Below are 26,417 nucleotides of genomic sequence, written 5' to 3'. Positions count from 1 at the left end.
AATTCTTCATCTCTCCTTCTATTCTGAATGATATGCTTGCTGGAGATAGTATTCTTGGCTACAGATTTTTCCCTTCCAGCACTTTGAATATATTGTGCCACTTTCTTCTGGCTTGGAAGGTTTCTGAGGGAAAATCTCCTGCTGGCCTTATGGGTTTTCCCTTTTAAGTTACTGTCTTTTTCGTCTTCATGTTTTGTTTTGTTTTGTTTTTTTAAAGATTTTATTTATTTATTTGTGAGAGAGAGAGAGAGAGAGAGCGCGAGCACAGGCAGACAGAGTGGCAGAGGGAGAAGCAGGCTCCCTGCGGAGCAAGGAGCCCGATGTGGGACTCGATCCCAGGACGCTGGGACCATGACCTGAGCCAAAGGCAGCCGCCCAACCAACTGAGCCACCCAGGCGTCCCTCGTCTTCATGTTTTTAAAAAATTTTTTTCCCTTAAATCACTGTATTTTGCCAATTTAATTACAATATTTCCTGGTGTGGATCTGCTTTTCTTGACTTTGATGGGAGTTCTCTGTGCCTCCTGGATTAGGGAAGTTTTCAGCTATTATTTCTTCAAATAAATTTTCTATTCCCTTTTCTCTCTCCTGTTCTTTTGGGAGTCCTTTAATATAAATGTTATTACACTTGATGGAGTCACTGATTTCCCTAAATCTTTTCTTTTATTGCATAATTATTTTGTCTCTTTTCTGTTCATCTTGATTATTTTCCTTTACTCTGTCTTCTAGATCACTAATTCATTCCTCTGCTTCTTATCCTGTTGTTCATTTCATCATTGTGTTTGTCATTTCATTTATTGTACCTTTTCTCTCTGCTCTGTTACTCCTGTGTGTGTTAAGGGTCTCATTCAAGTCTTCTACTCCTTTCTCAATTCCAGTGGGTATCCTTATGATCTTACTTTAAATTCTTTACCAAGCATGTTACTTATATGTGTTCAGCTTAGATTTATGGCCTTGTCCTGTCCTTTCATTTGGGATAAGTTTCTCTGTCTTCTCATTTTGTTTAAGTCTCAGTGTCTGCTTCTGTGTGTTGGGAAAGTCAGCATCTCCTGTTCTTGAAGAAAATGGTCTTACAAAGAAGAGGTCCTGTAGTGTCCTACCATATAGTGTCCCTTGTTTCCCAGGGCCTGGTGCTTCTGAGAGTGTCTCCACTGTATGTTGCCTGTGCTCTGCTGTTCTGTTCTGGCCACTTTGTCTTTCAGCCCACTTGTCTGCAGAAGCTCTCTTTGCCTGTTGTGGGCATGGTTTGGTTCCTGGCCTAATTGTGCTGGATTTTGACTAGGTGTGCTCTGGTCTGTTCATGACATGAGACTATTGTCACTGCAGCTGGAACAGAAGCTCTGCAAAACTCCCATGTTGGGGGAGGTGCAGTTTGAGCAGGGGTTTGAGCTGGTCTTCTGGGGGAAGGGAACCACTGTGCTAGGACTGAGGCAAGTGTGACTTGGGGCAGGGTGGGGGGTTCCATTGGGGTGGAGGTTTGGGACTTGGTCTAAGCATATTAAGTAGTGAGTGTGGGTACAGTGCTGCTTCCTGCAGCTGACCCTGGGCTTATGCTGCTGGGCTTGGGAGGGAAATGTCCAGCCAGTTCCTTTGTTCCTGCAGTGGTCTCTTCGTGAATGTTGTCTCTCTGGGATGTGCTCAGAGATGAGCAAGTAACCCCCCAGGTACTCTTTGGATCATTATTTCCACACACTCTGTGGATTGTTTGCCTGCCTTCGCTCTAAGAGCTACACAGTGCTCTCTGGGCTCTATCTGAGCCAACCCCTCTGATCTTAAAAACTCCAGGCATTAAGCCCCAGAAGTTTCCGGAAATTATGAAATTTGGCCCTTCTCACTTCTCAAGGCAATTGCTAAAGGGGGGGGGGGGTGTGTTCATTTTCCCTTGTACTCCCTGTGTGCTAGTTTGTCTCTTGCCCTTCTCTGAGACCCTGCCTCCGTCCCCACTGCAGCAGTCATGATCTGTTTCCCTCCCATACCGCATCTCTGCACTTCCTACCTTCACTGTGGCCTCTTCTCTACCTTTAGTTGTGGAGTTTGTTCTGCCAGTTTTCAGGTCAATTTCTGAGGTATATAGGATGATTTGATAGTTATCTAATTGTATTCATGGGATAAAGGGAGCCTAGAGTCCTCCCGCTCTGCTACCATCTGTCCTTGTTCTGTATGTTGTTATTTTAAAATAATTTTAGATAATGACAGTTTCAGACACTTAAAAATAATGTCAGAGAATCATTCCTTGAAAATCTCCCCCATAATGTAAATGAAATTATACAATTTTTAAATTCAATGTTTTAAAGTTTATATTGAAGTATGTATAGTTAAAGAAAATCAAATTATATAGATAGGCTTATGATGAAAATCAGGTTTCCTGCTTCATTCTTTCTACCCCAATTATCTTTCCCTAGAAACAAACACTTTTAACTGTACTCAGGTGATAGTCAGCAGAACCTGTGTTTACTATCATACTAGTTGTTTGCAGCTCAGTCTGTTTGAATTAATTGGTGTTTCTGCCATATTGGGGGCTAAACGTTTTAAGTCACTCCTGGTTATTTTTATGAATATTATTTTGATATGTTTATGCTTAATTTGTCTCAATTAATTTTAGGCATTGTTTTCTCTAATACTGCAATGATGGATAAAAATTTAGCTTACTTTCAACCATCTTTCCTTTAAAACAATTTTGAGATGTAACTGATATACAATGCACCCCCTAAAATTAGACAGTTCAATGGCTTCATTATATTCACAGAGTTGTACAATCATTTCTCTAGTCGGTTTTAGAACATGTTCATGAGTCCCAAAAGAAACTTCTTATCCCTTAGTCCTAACCCTGAAACCTACCCCTCAGCCCTTGGTAACCACATATATACTTTGTCTCTATGGATTTGTCCTTTCTGGATGTTTTATGTAAAGGGGATCGAAAGTATGTGGTTCTTTGTGATTGGCTGCTTTCACTTAGCATGTTTTCAAGGTTCATCCACACTGTAGTGTGTAGCCATACTTCATTTCTATTTATGATTGAATAATTTCCATTGTATGGATATACCACATTTTGATCATCCATTTATCAGTTAATGGACATTAAGTTTGTTTCCACTTTTGGTATTGTGAGTAATGATGCTATGAACATTTGTGTTTGTGTACATTTTTTGTGTGGACACGTTTTCATATCTTTTCAGTTTATGACTAGGAACAGAATTGTGGGGTCACATGGTAACTATATGTTTAACTGAGAAAGTGCCAGTTTTCCAAAGCAGCTGCACTATTTTACATTCACACTAGCATTGAATGAAGGTTCCAGTTTCTCCACATCCATGCTAACACTTATTAATTTTATTATTATTGCCATCTTAGTTGCTATGAAGTGGTATCTCATTGTGGTTTTGATTTGCATTTCTCTATTGGCAAATGATGTTTGGCATCTTTTCATGTGTTTACTGACTTAAATCTTTGGATAAATGTCTATTCAAATCCTTTGCCTATTTTTAAATTAATTTGTCTTTTTCTTATTGATCTTTAAGATATGTATTCTAGATATAGGTCTTTTATCAAACATATGATTTGCTGTTGGCATAAATGTGAGGATTTATTTCTTGGACTCTCAATTCTATTCCACTGATTTGGAATCAAATCAATATTCCAGATATTTCCAAATATTCCAAAAATATTTAGAAACAAATCTATTCCATTGATTTGTCTTTATGCTGATACTGCAGTGTCTTGTTTACTGTTGCTTTTATAGTAAGTTTCAAATTAGGAGGTGTCAGTCTTCCAACTTTGTTGGTCTTTTTCAAGACTATTTTGACTATTATTTATTCCTTGAATTGCCATATGAAATTTAGGGTCACTTGGCTTTCTGCCGAGAAGCTAGATGGGATTTAAATACATATTGCATCAAATCTGTGGATCAGTTGAGTATTGCCATCTTAACAATATTAAGCCTTCTGGCCTATGAACATGTAATGGCTTCCATTTATTTAGGTCTTTAATTTCTTTTTACAGCGTTTTATAATTTACAGTGTACAAGTCTTACACTTCTTTGTTTAAATTTATTACTAAGTATCATACTCTGTTTGATGTTATTTTAAGTAGAACTGTTTCCTTAATTTCATTTTCAGTTTGCTCATTGCTACTGTATAAAATTGATTTTGTACATTGATTATGTATCCTGCAAACTTGCTGAATTCATTTATTATTTTTTAAAGTTTTTAGTGGATTTGTTAGAGCTTTTTTTTTTTTTTTTTAAATAAATTATATCATCTGGAAAACTGGAGAAAGAAAAAAGAAAAGAAAAGAAAAAAAAAAAAAAAGAAAAGAAAAGAAACTGGAGACAGTTTCTTTTCCAGTTTGGATCCTTTTTGTTTTCTTGCCTAATTGTTCTGGCTAGATACTCTAGCTCATGTGGTGCATGTGGACATCCTTGACCCCTCCCACTTTTTTCTCCCTTCTCTTCTTCATTTCTATATCCTTTTACCCTTGCATGGTCAACATCAATAACATAATTGTAATTGAGTCATTAATGATTTGTCTGTATATCTACTTTTAAAAAATGGAAACAGTAAACAATGTTTAAAGAAGTATGATTTATAAGTATTGGTTATTGCCCAGTGTGCTGTGACTATATTTCCTTTTCTGTAATTCTAAAGCCACAAATCTAATGACACTGAAAGAATATTCAAATATATTTTCTACCACATATTTATATTCATGACACATTTTAGTTTGCTTCATGTTTATATCATGGCATTCTTATACAGACCTTTTTCCTTAGAGTTTCTAATTGGTTTCTTTTCATTTTTTGTAATTAGAAAAAGAAATTAAACCTATGCCATCCTGACTGTATTCTTTTTTTGAGAGAGAGAGAGGGCATGTGAGCAGGGGTTGAAGAGAGGGAGAGAGAGAGAGAATCTTAAGAAGACTCCACACTGAGTGCAGAGCCCTACACAGAGCTCAATCTCATGACCCTGAGTCATGACCTGAGCTGAAATCAAGAGTTGGGTGCTTAACCAACTGAGCCACCTAGGTGCCCCCATTCTACCTATGTTCTGTATATTATTCAATCTCTGATTTATTCTCTATTTGTTGTATCCATTCTTAAAACTTACTGAATCCCTAATCTATTTGGGACTAATTTGTTTTTATTTGTACCATATTTTTCTGATACTGCAATTTCTTCCTGTAGTTTCTAGTTGTTTTTCTTTTGTTCGTAAAGTCTGTGCTTCTCTTGTAACCTCAAGTTCTTCCAGCCCTTCAACCATACAGTTTATCCTATGGAGTCTCCCTTTTTAGGACACCTGTTTCTTGGTATCTAATGGAAGTGTAATTTCTTTCTTTTTTTTTTTTTTAAGATTTTATTTATTTATTTGACAGACAGAGATCACAAGCAGGCAGACAGGCAGGCAGAGAAGGGGGGGAAGCAGGCTCCCTGCTGAGCAGAGAGCCTGATGCGGGGCTCAATCCCAGGACCCTGGGATCATGACCTGAGCCGAAGGCAGAGGCTTCAACCCACTGAGCCACCCAGGCGCCCCTGGAAGTGTAATTTCTAAGAGTTTCCTTTACAGTGTATGTTGGAGCCATTGTTTTTGGATCCTGTTCTCTTTTACTTAGTTTACTCCCTTGTTTTGCTAGAATAATATATCTTGAAGTAACTTAAGAAATAATGTATAGGAGGTACACTTTCTGTGTCCTTGTATTGACTTAAAATTGAAAACTTCATTAAATCCCAAAATTGATCAATGCCTTGACCAGTTAGAAAGTTCTAGTTTGAAATTAATTCCCTGCCAAGGAAATGATGGTGTCACTCTCTTCTGGCATTCATGTAGCTGTTGAGAAGTCTGATGGGAGTGTAATTCTTATTCTTATATAGGATATCCTCCTCCACCTAGTGCTAGAAGCTTTTATGTTTTTTGTCTTTATTCTTTATGTCTGAAATAGCACGTAACGTGTCTCACTGAAGGCTCTTTTTTTTGGTCTTTTTTTTTTTTTTTTTTTGAGTTATCAGTAGTCCTTTACACTTTAAAACACATCTCCATTCAGCTCTAACAAAATTTCTTATATTACTTCTTTCATAATTTCCTTCCCTTTATTTTCTGTGCTTTCTCTTTCTGGAAATCCTATTAATCAGATGTTGGACCCTACCTATTAATTTTATAAACCCTTCTATTTTTTTTTCTCCTGTGGTTTATTTTGTTATTTTTCCTTTTTCTTTTTTTTTTCTTTATTTAAATTCAATGTAGTTAACATATATTGGATTATTCTTTTCAGAATGAGAATTTCGTGCTTCATCAGTTGCATATAACACCCATTGATCGTGACATCAAGTACACTCCTTAATGCCCATCATCCAATTATCCCTTCTTCCGACACAGCACCCATCTAGCAACCCTAAGTTTGTTTCCTAGAGTTTGGTGTCTTTTATGGTTTGCCTCCCTCTCAATTTTCATCTTATTTTTCCTTCCCTTCCTCTATGTTCATCTGTTTTGTTTTTTTAAATAACAGATATGAGAGAAATCATATGGTATTTGTCTTTCTCTGAATGACTTATTTCACTTAGCATAATGCACTTTAGTTCCATCCACCCCATTGCAAATGGCAAGATTTCATTCTTTTTGGTGGCTGAGTAATATTTCATTATACACACACACACACACATCTTCTTTATCCATTCATCTGTCAGTGAACATCTGGGCTCTTTGCATATTTTGGCTATTACGGACATTGCTGCTATAAACATTGGGAGGCAGGTGCCCCTTCAAATCACTATGTTGATATTTGGATAAATACCTTTCTTGTGTTTCCTATATGACTTATTTTTATTCTAAGACATATTTTCTCACCTTTACTGTCCTATCTTTTTATTTCAGCAGTTATGTTTTTAATCATTTTGTTTACTTTTTTTCCATATCATCTTGTTTTTATTTTATAGATATACTGAATTTTTCTTGAGGTTACTAGTAATCAGGAGTGTTGAAACTGATCATTATTTTATATTACTTATTTTTCTTATGTTTCTTAAATTATTGAATATTTTTCTGTTAAGCTCTTTTTCATTTGTTTGTGCCTAAACATTAGACTAAGAGACCTTTTTTTGTACATGGCTAGGTATCTTTTAGGCATTGGGGGTTAAGAGCCAAATCAAAGATATTATATAGGTACTTATATAACATATATTTCCACAAATTTTTATTTATGAAAATATATTAACAAGTTAATACATGTTTTGTAATAGGTCTACTAATGAGAACAATTGATATCTTATGGAGTAGGCATTTTGCTTATTGGGATTCAGGTTTAGTGTTCCAAATTGATAGCAAATGTTTATATTTTATTCCTGATCTGCAATGAGATTTTACATATTTCATCCTCAGCAGTGTCTTTTTGTGTGGATAGTGTGGTAGGATGAGTAATAGCTTCCCAAAGATGCCCATGTCCTAATCCTGAGAAGCTGTGAATATGTTCTTTTTGTGGCAAAGGGGGCTTTGCAGATGGAATTTAGTAAAGGAGCTTGAGATGGGGACATTACACTGGATTAACCAGAGGAGCCCAGTATAATTACAGAGATCTGTGTAAGAGGGAGGCAGGAGGCTATAGAAGAGAAAAGATGCTGTGCTCCTGGCTTTGAGGCTGGAGGGCCACAAGCCAAAGAATGTAGGTGACCTCCAGAAGATGGGAAAGTCAGGGAACAGATTCTCCCTTAGAGCCCTGGAGGGAACACATCCTGCAGACCCACTTTAGATTCTGACCTCCAGAGCTATAGCATAATAAATTTGTGTTGTTTTAACCCATTACATCTGTGGTAGTTTGTTACAGCTGCCATTGGAAACTAATATAATCAGGTGCTGCCAAATACTATACATGAGCAAATACAAATACATGAGCATATGATTTTATTTTTTTTAAGATTTTATTATTCATTTGAGAGAGAGAGCCCAAGTGGGGGGGAGGCAGTGGGAGAGGGAGAAGACTCCCGCTGAGCAGGGAGCCCCACGTGGGGCTCAATCCCAGGACCCTGAGATTATGACCTGAGCCGAAGGCAGATGCTTAACGGACTGAGCCAGCCAGGGGCCCCGAACATATGATTTTAAATGACTGTAGGAATGAGGCACTTTCAGTTGATTTTTGGTAGTTCGGTGGCAGATGCAGGAGTGTTGGCTGATAAGATGAGGTAGAACCAGCTATTGTGAGGAAAAGAGCTCCCTGAGAGGTTCCTGGCTCAGAGTTGCAGTTATTCTGGAGGGTATTCTAAGGACATTAAATGAGGATGAAAGGAGAGAGTTGAATTGATGGGTCAGTAAACAGAAAGTAACCTCATCCTGACCTCTGCATACAAAACTCCATTTGGTATTTACTACTAGGCAGAAAACTAACACACACACAATCTCTTTCTCCTTCTCTTTGTTTCACATGTACACACTACCTCCAAGGGTTTTCCTCTAAAGAAACTAAAAAAGTCATCTAGGAAGAACATGAACATGGGTGTTCATGCTTTCCAGCCGTGGCTGGCACACCTCAGTCAGCAGGCCCAGTACAGCCTTGCTACCTGTTTTTGTAAGACCTGTGAGCGAAGAATGGTGTTGATGTTTTTTTTTTTTAAGTTGGGAGGGAAAAATCCAAAGAAGATTAATATTTCATGACATGTAAAAACTACATGGAATTCACATGTCGGTGTCCATCCACAGAGTTGTATTGGAACATAGCCACCGTTATGTATTTGCTTACTGTCTGTGGCTGCCTTGCGTTTACCATGGCTGTCGAGCAGAGCCTGTGTACAGGGCCTTGTGGCTTTCCACTGCCGCTCGGCATACTTCAAGTGATAGTTATGCAGTTTTAACTGAACTGCATTTTAAGTGCCACATGTATCAACGTACCATGTTATTTTAATCTTTAAAAAAAAAGTTATCAGTGCAGACCTATCATGTCAAAACACAAAAAGTGAATTTCAGATGTTGCTTTCTCAAGGCAGAGTAGAGTGTGGATTATCTTGGCAGTTAATTATTAGATGACAGAGCACATCTAGCATTGTGTTGAAGGAATGCAGTACGTGTTAACATGGATTAAGCAGTCATCACAGTATTCCCAACCGTAGGAAAAAATGATCAGAAAAGGAAGACAACTTAAAAGAGTATCTCATCACAGAATTTATTTACAAATTTTAAAAAGCAAAATGAGGTTGCAGTGGAAATAAATCTTCAAGTAGTTCATCTGTTAGCAAAGCAGGGAAACTCATTGAGCCATGGTGAGTTAATGAAATCACATTTGATTGCAGCAGTAGAAGAAATGTATCCTGGGAAAATCTGTTGTGCACTGTTAGCCTTTACATGAAAAGAGCTACCTGGGACTTTGGTAGACATATCCTTATCAATTGGAGAGTAAGGCAAACCGATTCCCAGTTATTGGTACTGAAGTTATTGATTACTGATCAGTTATTGCTGTTTACTAAAGCATCAGTGCCAAGTTTGAGACTGAAGAATTCATTAGTCTCAGTGAATAGTCTGGTGGAACAGCTACAAGTAAGGATACTTTCAAAGAACTTGAGAACTGAGTAATTCAGTAAGACCTGAAATGGAACCTGCTATTTTGTATAACAACTGACAGTGGTAAGAATATGTGTGGAGCAGACAAAAGCTTAGTTGGGCAGATGTACAAAGCTTGTGGAAATGCAAGTTGTTTCAAGCTTGTGGTTATTAATCATAGTAGTGATTGGCAGGTACTTTGTGGAAAATGTTTGAATCTGTCATGCGTTAATGAACCAGTAATACCAAGCATGAACTTCTTTACGTCTTATAGATGTAACCATTATCATTTCTATGAATTTTTATAAGAAAGAGATGCTGGGAGCGCTTGGGTGGCTCGGTTGGTTAAGCGGCTGCCTTTGGCTCAGGTCTTGATCCCAGAGCATCCTGGGATCGAGCCCCACATCAGGCTCCCTGCTTGGTGGAGAGCCTGCTTCTCCCTCTCCCTCCGCCTGCTTCTCTGCCTACTTGCGCTCTGTCAAATAAATAAAATCTTAAAAAAAAAAAAAAAAAAGGAAGAAAGAGATGCTGAATATCCAAACTTCTGTATTTCACAGTAGTCAGGTTAGCAGCAGTTAAGTTTTACTATGAATTTTAAACTCAGGGGCTGAAATTTTTCCAAACAAGAACCACCCTCAGCCACTGTTACTGAACATTGAAGGGCTATGGAGATTAGCCTTTGCTATCTTGACACCGAATTATCAAATTGTTGCTGTATATTATGTAAGATGTTATATTCTAACATTATTCTAATTCTAATGATTGAATTAGCTTCTGATAATTTTTGGTATTGTTTCTTAGTGAATTCAGTATAAAATTACAAGGCAAACAGCACTTACATGAGAAACATACTGTACTAAAGTTAGTTAATGTTTGGATCACAGGTAGGTCATGCTACATTATACACTTCTTTACTATAAAAAGTTAATACATTATGGAATGAATAAATCACAGGGGTGAAAATTACAGCGTAGAGAGTATAGGTAGTGGTATTACAAAAGCATTGTCTGGAGACAAATGGTGGCTTGTGGTGAGTACAGCAGGACATACAGAGTTGGTGGAATCACTGTGTTGTACACTTGGAACTAATGTAACATTGTGTGTCACCTGTACTTCAATTAAAAAAAAAAAAGTTAAAACAATGTGTTATATCTCCATTCCCACACGTACTTGCTGTAGAAATACTTTCTGAGCTCAAACTATAGTTCTAATAGTTTCCTTCCCTATTCCACCTCCTATTGTGGATTTATACTTCTTTCTAAAAAATTATTTTACTTTGGGCGCCTGGGTGGCTCAGTGGGTTAAAGCCTCTGCCTTCGGCTCAGGTCATGATCCCAGGGTCCTGGGATCGAGTCCCACATCGGGCTTCCTACTCAGCAGGGAGCCTGCTTCCCCCTCTCCCTCTGCCTGCCTCTCTGCCTACTTGTAATCTCTGTCTGTCAAATAAATAAATAAAATCTTTTAAAAGAATTATTTTACTTTTTACAATATTGGGTCTACAGAAGGAAGGAGATAAACATGCTTGCTATCTTGAACTAGTAATAAAAACATTGTAAATTCATGTGGACTTTTACCGTTTTATGTTAAGAGCTGGTTTTATTTTGCTACTAAGCTTCAACAGCTCTCCCTAAAATGTCTCATTCATTCATTCATTCACTTACTGGCTTCAGTGTTGGGAGCCAGGAGGTGGAGAGAGAAACAAATAATTACAGTATGTCATAACTATGGTGATAGACATGTGTACTGGTGCTGGGGAGAGGATAGAGGACAGTATGACTATTTTCATATGAGAGGTAGAGGAAGATTTCACAAACCACAGTGTTTGAACTGGGTCTTAAAAATTGAAGTCCAGGGGCGCCTGGGTGGCTCAGTGGGTTAGACCTCAGCCTTTGGCTCGGGTCATGATCTCAGGGTTCTGGGATGGAGCCCCACATCGGGCTCTCTGCTTAACAGGGAGCCTGCTTCTCCCTCTCTCTCTGCCTGCCTCTCTGCCTACTTGTGATCTCACTCTGTCAAATAAATTAATAAAATATTAAAAAAAAATTGAAGTCCAAAGTTCATTAGGTGGAGAAATGGCATTTTAGGTCACTGGAACACTGCATGCACAGATAGGAAAAGGTCAGAGATCAGAGGACATGTTTGCATGTGGCTGTGCGAGATAGGAGGAGTGGCAGGAAAGGAGGCTGGGAAGGTAAAGTATGGCCAGATTATGAAGGGCCCTGCATAGTGTGTCCTGAAAATCTGGTTTGGGATGCAAATCTCTGTTACAATGGAGTTGGTTCATAAATTCAAGTGACATCATATTCTATCAAGATTTAATTTACTGTTAGTGATAAATCAGCCTATCTGAGTTAAACATTTCCATTTACTTTCTTAACATTTCCTCTTTATTCAGTATGTTTGCAGTATAGAATCCAAATTACAGCACTAGTACAAATTGAATTAAGGCTGAAAATGCCCTTAAGTTTGAGATTTTAGAAGTTTTCGTGGGAGGAAAAGACTTTTAAGAGGTATCAAAATAATCTAAAAGGGCTAATCATGCTTGATTTTGTCTACACAATCTTTAACTGTTTTTACAAATTGCCTGTTCAGTTTATTATTTTCTGAAATTTAATTTTCTTTCTTTTTTTTTCCAGTGGACAGAAAACTGCAGAAAATCAACCTATCCTCCTTCTGGACCAACGTGAGTAAACATCAGATATTCAAAACCGACTTTGGCCTTTGTGGAGACTTTTCTGTATGTAATTATCTCATAAAAATGACAATAATGAAGAAAAATTTAAGTCATGTCTTCTATCTTTAAACAAATTTTTTTTCTTCTGGGACAGTTTTGTTTTTGTTTTTGTTTGGTCAGGTTTGTTTGGCTAAGACCCTAGACAAATATTGAAGTACCCCACGACTAAAATGCCCTTAAAGTCAAAGTCAGAGAGAAAAAGAATTTCTGTTCTCCAGCAAGTTCTGTCGATTGCCAAGCATTTTTTTATCCTGACAAATGCAGAGCTGAACTGTGACTTCCTGTGGTACCTGAATATAAACTACCAGATTATATTGGAAGAAAGTGTAGGGTCTTATATATGAAACCTTCAAGAAATAAACCCTTAGTGTGATAATCAAAGCTGTCGAGGACAAAACAAGATTAAAAAACATAAGGGAAGGGCCAGTGTCATATTTTAGTGCATTTATGTTAATATTTTTAATATAGGTATATGGCATTTTCAAATCTTTCATGGCTAAATGGGTTTATGAGAAAAGTGTAAGAACAGCCCACCAGCCCAGAGGGTTCAGAATGTGGAAAAGAAGAGAAAGGTGTAAAGAAGGGTAATCTTTTTTGCCCTTCTTTCTTTCTCTCTAAAAGTAGCCTGGAGGGGCAGGGGAAAAGAGAGTACAGCTTTAACCTGTTAACCTTAGAAATAAAACTGCCAGTTATTTTCCCAGCAAACATGGGTTTACTTGTGAAGAGCAGAGAATTACAATGCAGGACAAGCAAGCTACAGCAAAACCGAAGGGAAGCCAGCAGAACAAAAGAGGAGAACCCTCCTTTATAGAGGAAAGGGGGAGGTTGGGAAGGCTCTTCAAACCAGAGTCCTTTGGAGTAAATGGCGTTTGACGCATAGTGGCTTTTTATTGGCTGAGTTATGGCAGTGTCTTATTGGCTGGGTTGTTGCCAGAAGAGGAGGAAAGCCTTTCTTCCTGCAGGGGTAGTAAAGTAGTATCTAAAGTATTACCAATTTGCAAGGCTCCTTTCTTTCTGCAGGGTTGTAAGTTCAAGCCCCATGTTGGGGGTGAAGCTTTCTTAAAAAAAAGAAAGTCTTCAAAAAAATAAATTTAAAAAAATCTTTCTTTGAAAGCATCAGTGATCAAGAGTCAGGTTTTCCACATTTCTGGGCAGGGAGAAAGGTACAGAGCAGTTGGAAACCACTTAAAGCCATATTTGAGTTAACAAGAAGGTTAGGAGAGAACACTCAGGCACTTCCCATCTAAAGACTGTATCTTCTTAATGTCATAAGTGTTGGAGATTTTCTCATAGCACTGAACCAGCATCATCTTATTGAGTACATTGTTTTTTTAAAAAGTTCAATAGAGAGCAGAATACAAAACTTAAAATAATTATACAGAACGGAAGAAGTAACAGAACTCCAAAGTATGATGGCTCTAAACTAGGACTCTAAGTCTGAAAGTAGCCAACTGAAGTATTTATTGGCACTGATTCCAATTTAGAAGAAAGGTTTTCCCTGTGGAGGCAAACATAGAGTCATATATGCCTCCTGGAAGTCTCTGCTTCAAGAGACAATGGAAGCAGAATAGTGGATACAGCCAAGAGCACACAGAGTACATTTGTAAACATAAAGTACAGGTACATACTAACACTTTGTCCAGTGGTTTAATGCATTTGAGTGATGGGAGTTCTAGAATTTCTGGTAGGGCCAGACTGTTATTTGGTCCAAACCAGAGTCTCTCTTTATCAAGCCAACAATTATTAGATTTTCAGTGTCGTTTTTCCCTCTCTAGAGTCAGTTGTTGGTTATCTCTTGTCAGTTTTTCTAAATAATCATCTGGGAGAACGTCCCTTTGGACTGTGACAGAGGTTTGTCTCTTGGTCTCCTTAAGAGCAGCATTTTTGATGGAAATACCAAAGATATTATGAGGTGGTTTTGTTTGGCCCCCAGGGAGTGAGTCAAGTCTGGTATGCCCAAGAACCTTATTAATAGAGCAGCTGGCAAAAGCATGACATCTAGTACATTTTGGACATAAGAGCTGTTTCTAATCTTATCCTCATTGTGGGTAAGGACATCTCATTGTTTCTATAATATTCCAAAGTGATGAACTGCCCCAAAGGCATACTGACTATTGGTATTAATGTCTGTGGTTTTAGTCTTGGTGAAGGGACAAGTTTGAGCAAGGGCATATATTTCGTCCTATTGGGTAGAAATAGCCAAAGGTAAAGGTGCTGCCTCAGTGATGTCAAAAAGAAGTTGTAATGGCATACCACATTCAGTATGTACCACTTACATCCTTTAAATAAGAACTCTCAGGAAGTCATGAAAAAGCTTGCCTTGGTTAGAAGAGTTTCTTACCAATTGTCGTGAGAGGCCAAAAAGTCATGTCAACAATCATATAGGATATCATCTGGATCTGAATGTAGTTCTTGTTTGAAGATCAGATGCCCTAAGTATCAAACTTGAAATTGAGCAAACTGCTATTTTATTTTCTCACTTTGGAGACTTTATTTCCCTTTAAGCCTACAAATTTTAATAGATGGGTGTTGTCTCCTGTAAAGAAGTTTGAGAAAGGAGGATAGAGAAGCAAGTCATCTACATATTTTAAAGAAAGTAGAGCCTTTCCAAAACTTTCTATCATCCAAATCAGCTTTTAAGGCTTGTGAAAAGTACGGGGGACTCTGAAACCCTAGGGATAAATATTACCATCCAGTTGTATTGCTGTTCTTCCCAAGTGAAGGCAAAAAGATACTGGCTGTTCTCATCAGTGAGCATACTAAAAATGTTCTGCATAGTTAAAATCTGAAAAATTTGCTTTCAGTAGGAATGGATATCAGTAGCATATGAAGGTTGGAAACAACAGGATACCAAGGGGAAACAGTAGTATTTACTGTTCTTAGGTCTGGGACAGACCTCTGTTTGGCCATTGGGTTTTCTTACAGATAAAATAGAGGTATTACAGGGACTAGTACAGGGGATAGTGAAGCCCTGAGCCTTGTAATCTTCTCTTAGGGGCTTGATGCCTCCAGGGCCTTCTTTACGGAGTATTGATTAATTCTGCAGAGAGGTTTTGAGGGATCTATTTGAATCTTGTTGGAGAGGTGCACTTGGGATTGTGCCAATATCAGTTGACGATTTTGCCTGTTAAGGAGGTGGTAGTTGATCCAGTAGGAGCAAATAATCAGTGTTCCTAGATGCAGCTGTAGTCAGAGATGGAGCCAATGAAAGATGTGGAAGGTCATTTAATCCCCTTGGTTGGCTCTTTTGATTACTGTTAACAAATTCTAGAATTATTTCCCCTTTGGGGAGAAGGAAATTCTGGCATGATAGTTCTGTGAGAAATCTTGGCCCAGTAAATGAATAGAGATGGAGGAACGAAGTGGGGAAAAAAGGATGCGTATCTCTCAGTAGGCCTAGACAAAAGGGAATAGGTTCAGAGATGGGAACCTGTTGAGGTTTATCAGAGATTACCTCCCCCTTTTCCCACCTCCCCCCCTTCACCTCACCTTAGCTCCTTGAGCTTTTTTAGTGCTCTGAGGTGGAGGCTGCTTTAAAGCAGTAGGATTAAGCATGGAGAATGTAGCTCTGGTGTTAATACAGACATAGATTTTTTTTTTTTTCCCAGTCTGGAAAGTGGTTTCTGTAGGTCACCGAAGAGGGAGGATTGGGATGAGCATCTGTAGCTCCTCAGGGCCTTGTGTTTGGGAATTAGATGGTTAGACAGCACCTAGAGCACTTAAGTTTGTCCCAGCTTTTTAGTAATGCCCTGGCTCTTTGCAGTAATAGCAGAAACTGGAAGGTTTTTGGTTTAGGCCTTATTCGCCCAAGTCGAAACTTGAGAATTTTACCGGTCCTTTAGGTGACCCATCTAGGACAAAAGCAAGCTGAAATGGTTTTCCATTTCATCCTGGTCCTCTTAAAAGACTCAAGGAGAGGGGTGCCGGGGTGACTTAGTTGGTTAAGCATCTGCCTTCAGCTCAGGTCATGATCCCAGGGTCTGGGATCAAGTCATGAATTGATTTGGCTTTCTGCTCAGCAGGGAGTCTGCTTCTCCCTCTGTCCTTGGCCCTGCTCATGCTCATGCTCCCTCTCTCCCCCCTCCCCAGATAAATAAAATCTTAAAAAAAAAAAAAGACTCAAGGAGAAATATCCCAGTTCGGGTCATTAATGAGTATAGAGTTAAATGCTACCTGGGTGGATTCAGCATTTAAAGGAAAACTAGTACCTTCTTTAAAAACAATTCAGAGTCAATTATAGTAGTTATGAAGAGATTCATCAGCCATTTGTGCACAAGCTTGAATTTTTGTTCCCAACAACATGCTTAGGAAAAGCTACTGTAACTGCCCAGTGGATATTCCTTGGGAGTGTTCTAGTGTCTTACCAAAAGTTAGGAGTCTGTTTCTCTGTGTGTCCTTCAGGATGTTCCTATCGGACTAGTTTCATCCAGTGTTTGGTCTGGCCTTTGCAAGTAAGCATGTGGATTAATGGATATAAATCTGAGAACTAGATTGGTAAATTTGAATAACTAGGGTAAATTCTATAGTAAGCCTGTGGGGTGGGGGAGAGGTCACCAGTCACTTCAGAAAACTCTTCATGACTTGCATAGTTCCCTTAGTACAGGAGCATAAGAAACTTGGCATTTCTATAGATCCTCGGAAGACTCGGCTTTAAAGGGGCAGGTTTTAGCAGGTTCAGGAGAAGGAGCAGGGAGTACTTCAGAAGGAAAAGGAAGTTCATCAGTGGAAAAAAAGGAAAGTGGCACCTGCCAGGTGTCTGGAAACAAAGGTAGAGGGGGAAAAAAGGTCTCTGAAGCTGTTTTGACTTCTTTCACGTATCTTGTCAGTTAATTTAGAAATAATATCTTACAAAGACGCAAACTCAAAATCCTGAAGGGATTCAGAAGCCTCAAGGTACCATCTAAAACAGGCATCCCGTTTAGGTCTTTTTGTTTTTTAGTGGCTGTGCTTTCTAATTTATTTTTGGGTAAACCAAGTTTGGGGAGATCCGAAGGTCCCCATAATGGGCGTTGAAGTTCTGAGTTACTTTTGGTTAACTCAGTCTATTTAGTTATAAATGTATATGCAGAGGGACCATAGTTTTTAAACATAGAACAGCTAGAGTCCCAGGAGGGGCCGAGTACCCTCGAAGCATTTTGATGATTGAGAGCCCATTTCTTAGACATTTTTCTCTAGGGTAAAGAGAAAAAAATGCTAAATAGCACAGTTTCAACAGGAACAGCCTGTTTCCAGAAGGCACCAGGCCAAAGGCCGATATGGTTCCAGTAGGAACAATCCAGTTCCAAATTGGAGTCATACCAAAAATGAGTGCATATCCAGCGGGCACAGTCCAATCCCAAAATGAGTCAGTTCACACCAGTCTAAACAGGAGTTAGTACAGTTATAACAGGAGCGGTCTGATTTTGTAAAGGACTCAATAAGTACTCTCAGATTAAAAAAAGAAACACACACACACACACACAAACAAACAAGGCCTTAAGACAGATCCCAAATAAAGCCTGGAGAGCTCTCAGAAAGAGAGTGGAGCTTGAATCCCAGGGAAAACTTACCCCCCAGCCCAAGGATTGTCAAGAAAGAAGGGAGCCCAGGTGGCTCTGTGGTTAATCCGCACCTGTTTGCTCACCAGCCTTGGAATTGTTGGGAGTTTTCTCTGTGTTCCACTTCTGATCACCAAGTAATGTTAACCTTAAACATAAATCTGCCAGTTATTTTACCAGCGAATATAGGTCTACTCAGATGTAGCAGAGAATTATAGCGAGGGACAAGCAACCTAGGGCAAAACCGTAGGGAAGTCTGCAGAACAGAGAGGAACAATGTTTTCTAGAAGAAAAAGAGGAAGTTGAAAAGGCTGTTAAAATAAGTCCACTGGAGTAAACTGGGAGTTGGAAGAATAGTGGCTTCTCATTGGCCGAGCTGTTGTCAGGGCAACCTTTCTTCCCCTGGCGGGAGAGTAAAGTAGTAGTTAAGGGTAGTATCAGCTTGAAAGGCAGCTTTCTTCCTGTTGAATCTGCAGTTGGGCCTGACAGCTATTCTGCTGCCCCCGACTCCAGACTAAATGACATTTACTTTTATTAATTTTCAGAAACCAGCAATATCAAGATGACATTCTTGATTCTTGTAGCCTTCCAATTATATATATTGTACTGCACTTGCCTAAATTATGTACTCTAAATAGCCTCTGCCCCAGATACAGTGCCACTGTAACATACAAAATTCTTTTGATTTACTCACTTTTCTGTGGAAAAAAGCAAATATTTGACAGGAAGTAATTTAGGAGTAATCAGTTCCTATGTTCTTCTAAAGCCAGTGTGCTTTCCAGCCCTCTCTGTAATGGCTTGCTCTCTGGAGGTCTTCCTTTGTGTCAACACTGGCAACATCTTGTTCTTCAGTGCCTTATTGATTACAACATGCATCTCTCTTTTTTTTTTTTTTTAATTTATTTATTTGACAGACAGAGATCACGAGTAGGCAGAGAGGCAGGCAGAGAGAGAGGAAGGAAAGCCGGCTCCCCGCTGAGCAGAGAGCCCGAGACCATGACTTGAGCCGAAGGCAGAGGCTCTAACCCACTGAGCCACCCAGGCACCCCACAACATGCATCTCTTGATTGGTATCACTGCCCCAGTTCATTTAACACATAATGAATATCTTCCATGTTAAAGGCTTTTTTTTCCTACTCCCTTTCATGTCCACCTTATATGTGTCTATGAACTGATAACCCTGCAAACCTTCCCTACTTGGGCTTTTAACTGGTTCCAGGCTACTGAGTGTATGTATGTGTATACACGTGTATAAAGATGTGTACAAAACCCACATGTAGAAATAAACATTTTTCTCATATTTATCTATCTATACAATGTAAATATTTTTGTCCTGGTATCTCCCCTGGATTCCTTCCTACTTCCCTAGCCTATTCTCTGCAGAAAAACCTTCCATTCTGCTCTGCTCCTTTCCTCTGAACTATAACTGTGCCTTGGGATATGAGAGGGGAGTGTGGTATTCATATACCTTTGAATGACAACAGAATCCTCCTCTACATTATTTTTGATTGAGTGCATCGATTCTGGAGGTATGCATGGGCATCTGTGAGGGAGGAGAGAAATACCTGTTTATCCAGCCTGACCAGTTACATTAGGGCTGGAGATCAAGGGACTGACAGCTAGAGCACCCCTGAATCCAACCAGATCCCATTAGTATTTATTTTCTACTGCTCCCTGGAGCGTAGCAACTGCCTTCTTATTTGCGTGTTCGTGTGTTGTGTCACTTGGACTAGTTTCTGAGCCACCTGTGGAGCCAGGTGGGTTCAGTCAGTTCTTAATAGTGCCTGTGATGACCTGGGCACAGCAGATGCTAAGTCTCAAACACAATTTAATGATGTTTATTGTTTGCAGTAAAGTAGGAAAATATTCTATAGTCATGACTATTGATTGAATACCGATACTGCTGAGTATTTTTTGTGTGTTTCATGTAATCTTCACTGCCCTCAATAAGGTAGATAATTATTTTTCTAGGAAACTGAGGTACAGATGTTAAATATTGAGATATTTTAGAAAAATGTTTAATGAGAAGTAAAATGTGGGATCATGGTTAAGCTTTAGTTATTAAAATGATTTTGTTAATCAGTTTCACAGTTCTTTCAAAGGTGGAGGTGTTATTAGAGATTTGGGGGTTTCCCCATGCCCACTTAATCTAATCCTCTGCTGTACTGAGTTTATGTCCTCTCCATTTCTTTTTTGGAATCCTTGAGCCTACCTAAAGAAGAATCAGGAGATTAGGGTGGATATAGGTTTGGATTGTGTTGGATATTCTAAGGGGAAGAGCAGCTGATTGGAGTTCAGAAAACCTGTCTTAGGGCAGTACCACCAATGTCCACAGCTCCAGTGGCCACTGCTTTACCATCACTCCTAGACATGGAAATCTGGGTGCTTGCTGGCAGGGAGGGGAGACCATTGGTAGCACCTACCTGTAATAGGATGAACAAGATTTTTTTTTTTTTTTAAATTGTGGGACCGAATGTTGCTTATGAAATTATGACCAGTTAGAAACTGAATTAATTTGTTTTTATGCTAAGCTTTTTTGTAGGAATTAAGTATCAAAGTCTTTAATATAGATATCAGCTACCGTAGCTCACACCGGCATATATACCTTATGTTTCTCTGGAGCAGAAAAATAATGGTGCACATGCTGGCTATTTTTAAGCATACCTCTAAGCTGATAAATCACTGAATGGCACACCCTTAGAGGCTTAGTAAGAAGATCTGGAAGATAATGTTTCTGTAGCTAAGGAGAATGGTGGTAGCATTCATCCACCGGAAATAAGGCCCAGCTCCAATGATAAAGGAGTGGACGTTGCTATATCCTCAGAGTAGAAATTGCTATTTCTCAATTGAAGAGTAATAAATTGGGGAATGCATATAATTGGAACAGTGCTTGGGTGTGCACTGACTACAAAAGAATGCGGAGAGAGAGAGCATGGCAGGAAGAGTCCCATGGCTGAGTGAGTACAGAAGGTTTTTGAAGCCAGTCATGGGAAGCTAATACACGTTGCCACTTCTGGAGGCTTAAAAGGCAGCTGTACGGAAGCCAGTGCTAAGACAATGATTTGGCAGTAGTGTGACTGTCTTAACAGGGAATTCTGAGACTGGGAAACCAATCAGAGAAGTGCCCAAAGCCTAGACTAAGTCTCTGCAGAGATTTAGGAGGGCAAAAAAGGCAGATATTTTCTAGCACTGAGATTCAGATGACGTGTGGCTCAGAGCCAAAATTCTTTCACTTATCATCAGTTCACTTTAATCTTCTAGAATGTATAACTCTATTCTAAAATTTCTGAAATTGTGTGTGATTGTGTATACAACATAGGGCAGAAACACTAGCTGGGAAAATGAGCTTTTCTGCAAACCTTGGTTTGAGTACTAGCTTCTGTGTTATTGTTAAGAATATGCCTCTAACATATCCATCTCAATGTAACTAACTCCCATCAAAAAACTGCTTTTTTCATTTTATGATTCCATGCCTCTCATTACAGCTATAGGGGTCCAGTTCCATGGTACACCATAAATCTTGACTTACCGCCCTACAAAAGATGGCATGAATTGATGGTTGACAAGGCACCAGCGGTATGCTGATTGTTAAATCTTCTATTTCTGACATTACTGAATATATTGCATTTTTAAAAGAGCATTTCATGAAATTACACACCAAGTATTTTAAGGATATAATTTTGATATTTTTCTCCTGTTAACAATAATAGAAGAAATGATGCCATTTTTCTATAGCTTCCTGATCTTTTTACTCACCTTTGCCTTTGTTTCTATCATCTGCCTTTTTCTAATTAATTAATAAAATGGCCTGTTAAAGATACATTGTGTGCATAGATTAGATGAAAATATTTTCAAATAGCACTCTCTCTATATATGGATAAATCAAAAGGTCTTTGTTTTCATATTACCAATATTAATCTTAAATAGTCAACATTTTTTATGTCTCTTGTTATTTAAACAATTTATTTATTTTTCAGCTAAGAATTATAGTGAATTCCCTGAAGGATCTAGTAAATGCATTTGTGCCAAGTGGAAAAATTATGCAGATAGTGGATCAAAAGTTGGTAAGAAATATTATTTCCCACAATAAATTTTAAACATACACATTTCCACATATACACACAGAGTTCAGAAAAGGCTCTGGTATTTATTTAAAGGCATAAATTGACAACTTCTTCTAAGGAGCTTAGACAAGTTTTCATTTATTCTAGACAACTATCAAAATTTAGAGAGACTTAAAATTCTGGGGTTTGGTAATGTATGAATAATAGGACACAAAATAGCATGACAAATTTTGGCAATTAACTGCCCCTTAATTTTAAGTATGGACTACTTATACAATAGTGGACACATAAGTGTTTATCTGGGAGCATGGTATGTCCTTCCCCTTAGACATACAGTTGACCCTTGAACAGCACAGGTTTAAATTGGGAAGGTCCACCCATACATGGATTAATTTTCTTATAAATACAGCAAAGTACTGTAAATGTATTTTCTGTTCCTTGTGATTTTTTTAAGATTTTCTTTTCTCTAGCTTTTTAAAATGTAAGAATACAGTTTAAAATACATATATAACATAGAAAATGTGTGTTAATTAACTGTTGATATTATCAGTAAGGTTTCTGGTCAGCAGTAAACTATTAGTGGTTTTGGGAGAGTCAAACATTATACAGGGACTTTCAGCTATACAAGAGGTGCGCACTCCTAACCCCACTCATTGTTAATTGTACTTACATTTGCAAGTTCACTATTGAAAATTTGGGTTTTTGGGGGGGTTTTTGTTTTTCTTTTGTTTTATTGTTGTTTTATTTGAAGTGCTTTGCCTCTATATCTCAGGACACCCAGAGATTTTTCTACATATGACCAAATGACGTATTCAGCCTGGCTCTGCTCTTTATGGAGGCCCTCAGTAGCTGTGACCATTGAAACTCACTTGGGTTGAGTGTTTCTTCTAGCAGTATATTTGCAAAATCAGCTCATTTTCCTCTTGGTCATGCAGGAAGACTCCATTTCTTCAGCCTCTTTTTAATATAGGTGGGACCAGTGGAAAATCTAGGGCCTGGCCCTTAGAGCTCCTGAGAGATCCTTATCACCCTGTTTTGGTCCTTGCTTTGGGACCCTGTATGTTCTGCAAGGTACAAAGGATTGGGAAGACCACCAAGGGCCTAGGACAAATGTTTCAGCACTTAGGACATTTGGGGTTGGATAATATTTTGTTGTGGGGACTGTCTGTGCATTGTTGGGTGTTTAGCAGCATCTCTAGCCTCTACCCACAGGGTGTACCACTTCATTTTCGAAAACCAAAAATGCCTCTAGGTATCACCAGATCTGCCCTAGAGGATAAAACCACCCCTAGTTAAGCATCATGGAGTCCTAGAGACTGGATGCTCTACGCATATCATCCCTGAGACACTTGCACCTGCCAGCTGCCAACTCTGTTCTTCCACATGTTCATGCTTTCAGAGTCTTTGATTAAGCGACCCCTTCATGTTTATACTAACCAGACCTCCCCCACATACAAAGGTTTGCAGGAACAACAGACAGGAGGCCCTCCCATCCCCCTCCTCTGCATGCCAGCAGGATGGTAAATGTCCAGGATTGCATTCAGACAACATTGGGTTCTTTTCCCTTAATCATTGGGTTTTTAAGGCTGGATCAGTCCCGTAATAACTATATCCTTTGACACATTTCTTAAGCTGTGAAATGTCAGGTTTCTCATCAGGGAGAACACACTAATAATAATACGTATTTTATATGGTCACTGTGAGAATTAAGTGAAATACTGTATGTAAAGCACAGTGCCTGAATATGATTAAGTGGTTAATATATGTTCAGTAAGTCACCTTTGTTTGTTACATTGGCAGGAATATTCCACTTGTGTAATACTTTGAATTCCTAAAGAGTAGAAGTAAAGATGCTTAGATCCAATGATATAAACACCAAGTTGGTGACAAATGAGACTTGCAGATTTTAAGCACTTTATTTTATTAGCAAGAGGCTGTGAGCTTAAATTGTAATCTCACTTTTAGTGGAAAGTTGCATTTGAGAATAAAAATATGTGTCCTCTGGGATTTTGCTCCTGTGTCCTTTGTTTGCTAACAAACTGTGATAATGCATCTAGCCTGGGAAGCCCATTAACCAAGACAGAAGGTTTTGTGAATGAATAGAAGACAGATTTACCTTTATGAGTGTGGATAGGAAGTGTAGTAATGAGGATGCATTGCCAAGGTGAGAGGGTGAGTTTGGGTGGGGATAAGAGGTACTCATTGTGAAGTATTTGTGGGCCATGTTAGTCATCCAAATGCAGTTATTCCAGTTATCTCTCTTTTTTTTTTTGGAGAACAGGGTAAAATACAAGGCAGGAAAAAACAGTCATACATCTTGGCAAATACCTGAGAACAGTTGAGTTTAAGGGAATAAAAGCGAGAGTTAAAGAACAAGGGGCCCAATATTGAGTCTAGAAAGAGTCTCTTAGAAATATAGGATATAAAAGTGCTTTATAGGGGCGCCTGGGTGGCTCAGTGGGTTAAAGCCTCTGCCTTCGGCTCAAGTCATGATCCCAGGGTCCTGGGATTGAGCCCCACATCAGGCCCTCTGCTCAGCAGAGCCTGCTTCCTCATCTCTCTCTGCCTGCCTCTCTGCCTACTTGTGATCTCTGTCTGTCAGATACATAAATAAAATCTTTAAAAAAAAAAAAGTGCTTTATAATGACTTTTATTACTTCCCATGGAAGGAGCATCTAGAACATATTATATGTAAAAGAACAAAATCTCAAAGCAACCCTTTAGGTCAAATGATTGATAATTTATTTGTTTTCCAGCCTGGCCTACTTGGCAACTTTCCTGGTCCTTTTGAGGAGGAAATGAAGGGGATCGCAGCTGTTACTGAGATACCTTTAGGTAAAGTTCACTTTGCAGCTTTTATAAGATTTAATAAAGCACTTTAAAATTTTTCTATTGAGGTATGGTCTACATATGGTAAAGTGCATAGATCTTAAGTATACAGTTCAGTAGAGCTTTTAAAATGCATGAATTCATGTAATCACAACTCAGGTCAAGACAAGGAAATTCTAGCAATCCAGAATGCTCCATCACACTATCTCACAGATAGTACCGAATCCCCAAGTCAACCGCTTATTCTGACTTCACCATACATGAGTTCTGCCTTCTTGAACCTCCGTACAGAGTGCGAACTGTTGTGTCAGGTTTCTTATACTTATCTACAATACTGAAATCTATCTATCTATCTAGAGTACCTATCTAGAGGTTGTGTGCTACTGAATAAGATGTTTGGGTGGTTTCTAGACTTTGGATATCAAGAATAAAACAGTTATGAATATTCTTGTATCTGTCTTTGATGGACATGTTCACTCATTTCTTTTGGATATATATTGGGTTATAGGGTAGCTGTGTTTGAGCCTTGTAGATTCTGCCAAGCAGTTTTCCAAAGTAATTGTATCCACTGACAATCAGTAAAGAGTTTTACTTTGCTCTCCTTAATACGTGTCTACCTGGTAGCATCAGTGTTTTCATTTGAGCCACTTGGTTGAGTGTGTGGAATCCCATTATTGTGTCATTTGCTTTTTCTTGATGACTATAAGATTGTACAACTATTGACCTTTTCTTTCAGTGGTTAGTGTTTTGGTTGTTTTGCTTATTTAGAAAAATGATTAAAAAAGATAGTCTGTCTCTCTTTCCTTCCTTCCTCCTAAAGGTGAAATCTTTGTTACAGTCTTCTGCCCATTTTCATTGGTTTTAAAACATTCTTTTTTTTCTAAGTTTTTCTTTTAATTCCACTTAGTTAACATAGTATTATATAGTTTCAGTTGTATGATGTAGTGATTCAGCAGATCCATACATACGTCACCTGGTGTTCATCACAAGTGCACTCCATAAATCACCCACCTCCCCTTTGGTAACTATACGTTTGTTCGTTAAGAGTCTGTTTTTTGATTTGTCCCTCTTTCTGTTTTCCCCTTTGTTCATTTGTTTTGTTTCTTAAATTCCACATATGAGTGAAATCGTATGGTATTTTTCTTTCTTTGACTGACTTATTTCACTTGGCATTATACACTCCAGCTCTATCCATGTTGTTGCAAATGGCAAGATTTCATTCTTTTTTATGGCTGATTAATGTTACATTGTGTATATACTTGTATATCGATACACACACACACACACACACACACACTCCATAGCTTCTTATCCATTCATCATTCAGTGGACACTTCGGCTTCTTCCATAATTTGGTTATTGTAAATAATGCTGCTGTAAACATAGGAATGCATGTATCCCTTTGATTCAGTGTGTTTGTATTCTTTCGCTACATGCCCAATAGTGTGATTGCTAGATTGTGGGGTAGTTCTTTTTTTTTTTTTTTTTTTAAAGACTTTATTTACTTATTGGACAGACAGAGATCACAAGTGGGCAGAGACAAGCAGAGAGAGAGAGAGAGAGAGAGAGAGAGAGAGAGAGAAGCAGGCTCCCTGCTGAGCAGAGAGCCCCATGCAGGGCTTGATTCCAGGACCCTGAGATCTTGACCTGAGCCAAAGGCAGAGGCTTAATCCACTGAGCCATCCAGGCACCCCCGGTAGTTCTCTTTTTAACTTTGTGAGGAACCTCCGTACTGTTTTCCCACA

At 38.7% G+C, this 26,417-nt stretch overlaps 1 protein-coding gene across 1 annotated transcript in view; it reads left to right on the top strand.

The window, feature by feature from the left end:
* Window positions 1-26,417, top strand: part of ASAH1 (N-acylsphingosine amidohydrolase 1) — a 49,002-nt gene that overhangs the window by 9,711 nt on the left and 12,874 nt on the right. The window contains exons 2-5 of the mRNA XM_080797197.1: window positions 12,145-12,191; window positions 21,265-21,355; window positions 21,757-21,843; window positions 24,600-24,678. Coding sequence (XP_080653323.1) covers window positions 12,145-12,191; window positions 21,265-21,355; window positions 21,757-21,843; window positions 24,600-24,678 — 304 coding nt within the window. The remainder of the gene's footprint in view (window positions 1-12,144; window positions 12,192-21,264; window positions 21,356-21,756; window positions 21,844-24,599; window positions 24,679-26,417) is intronic.

The sequence above is a fragment of the Martes martes genome (genome assembly GCF_963455335.1).
Source record: "Martes martes genome assembly, chromosome: 2".
Classification (NCBI taxonomy): domain Eukaryota; kingdom Metazoa; phylum Chordata; class Mammalia; order Carnivora; family Mustelidae; genus Martes; species Martes martes.
The sequence above is the reverse complement of the archived record's forward strand: the minus strand, read 5'-3'. Positions and strand labels throughout refer to the sequence as shown.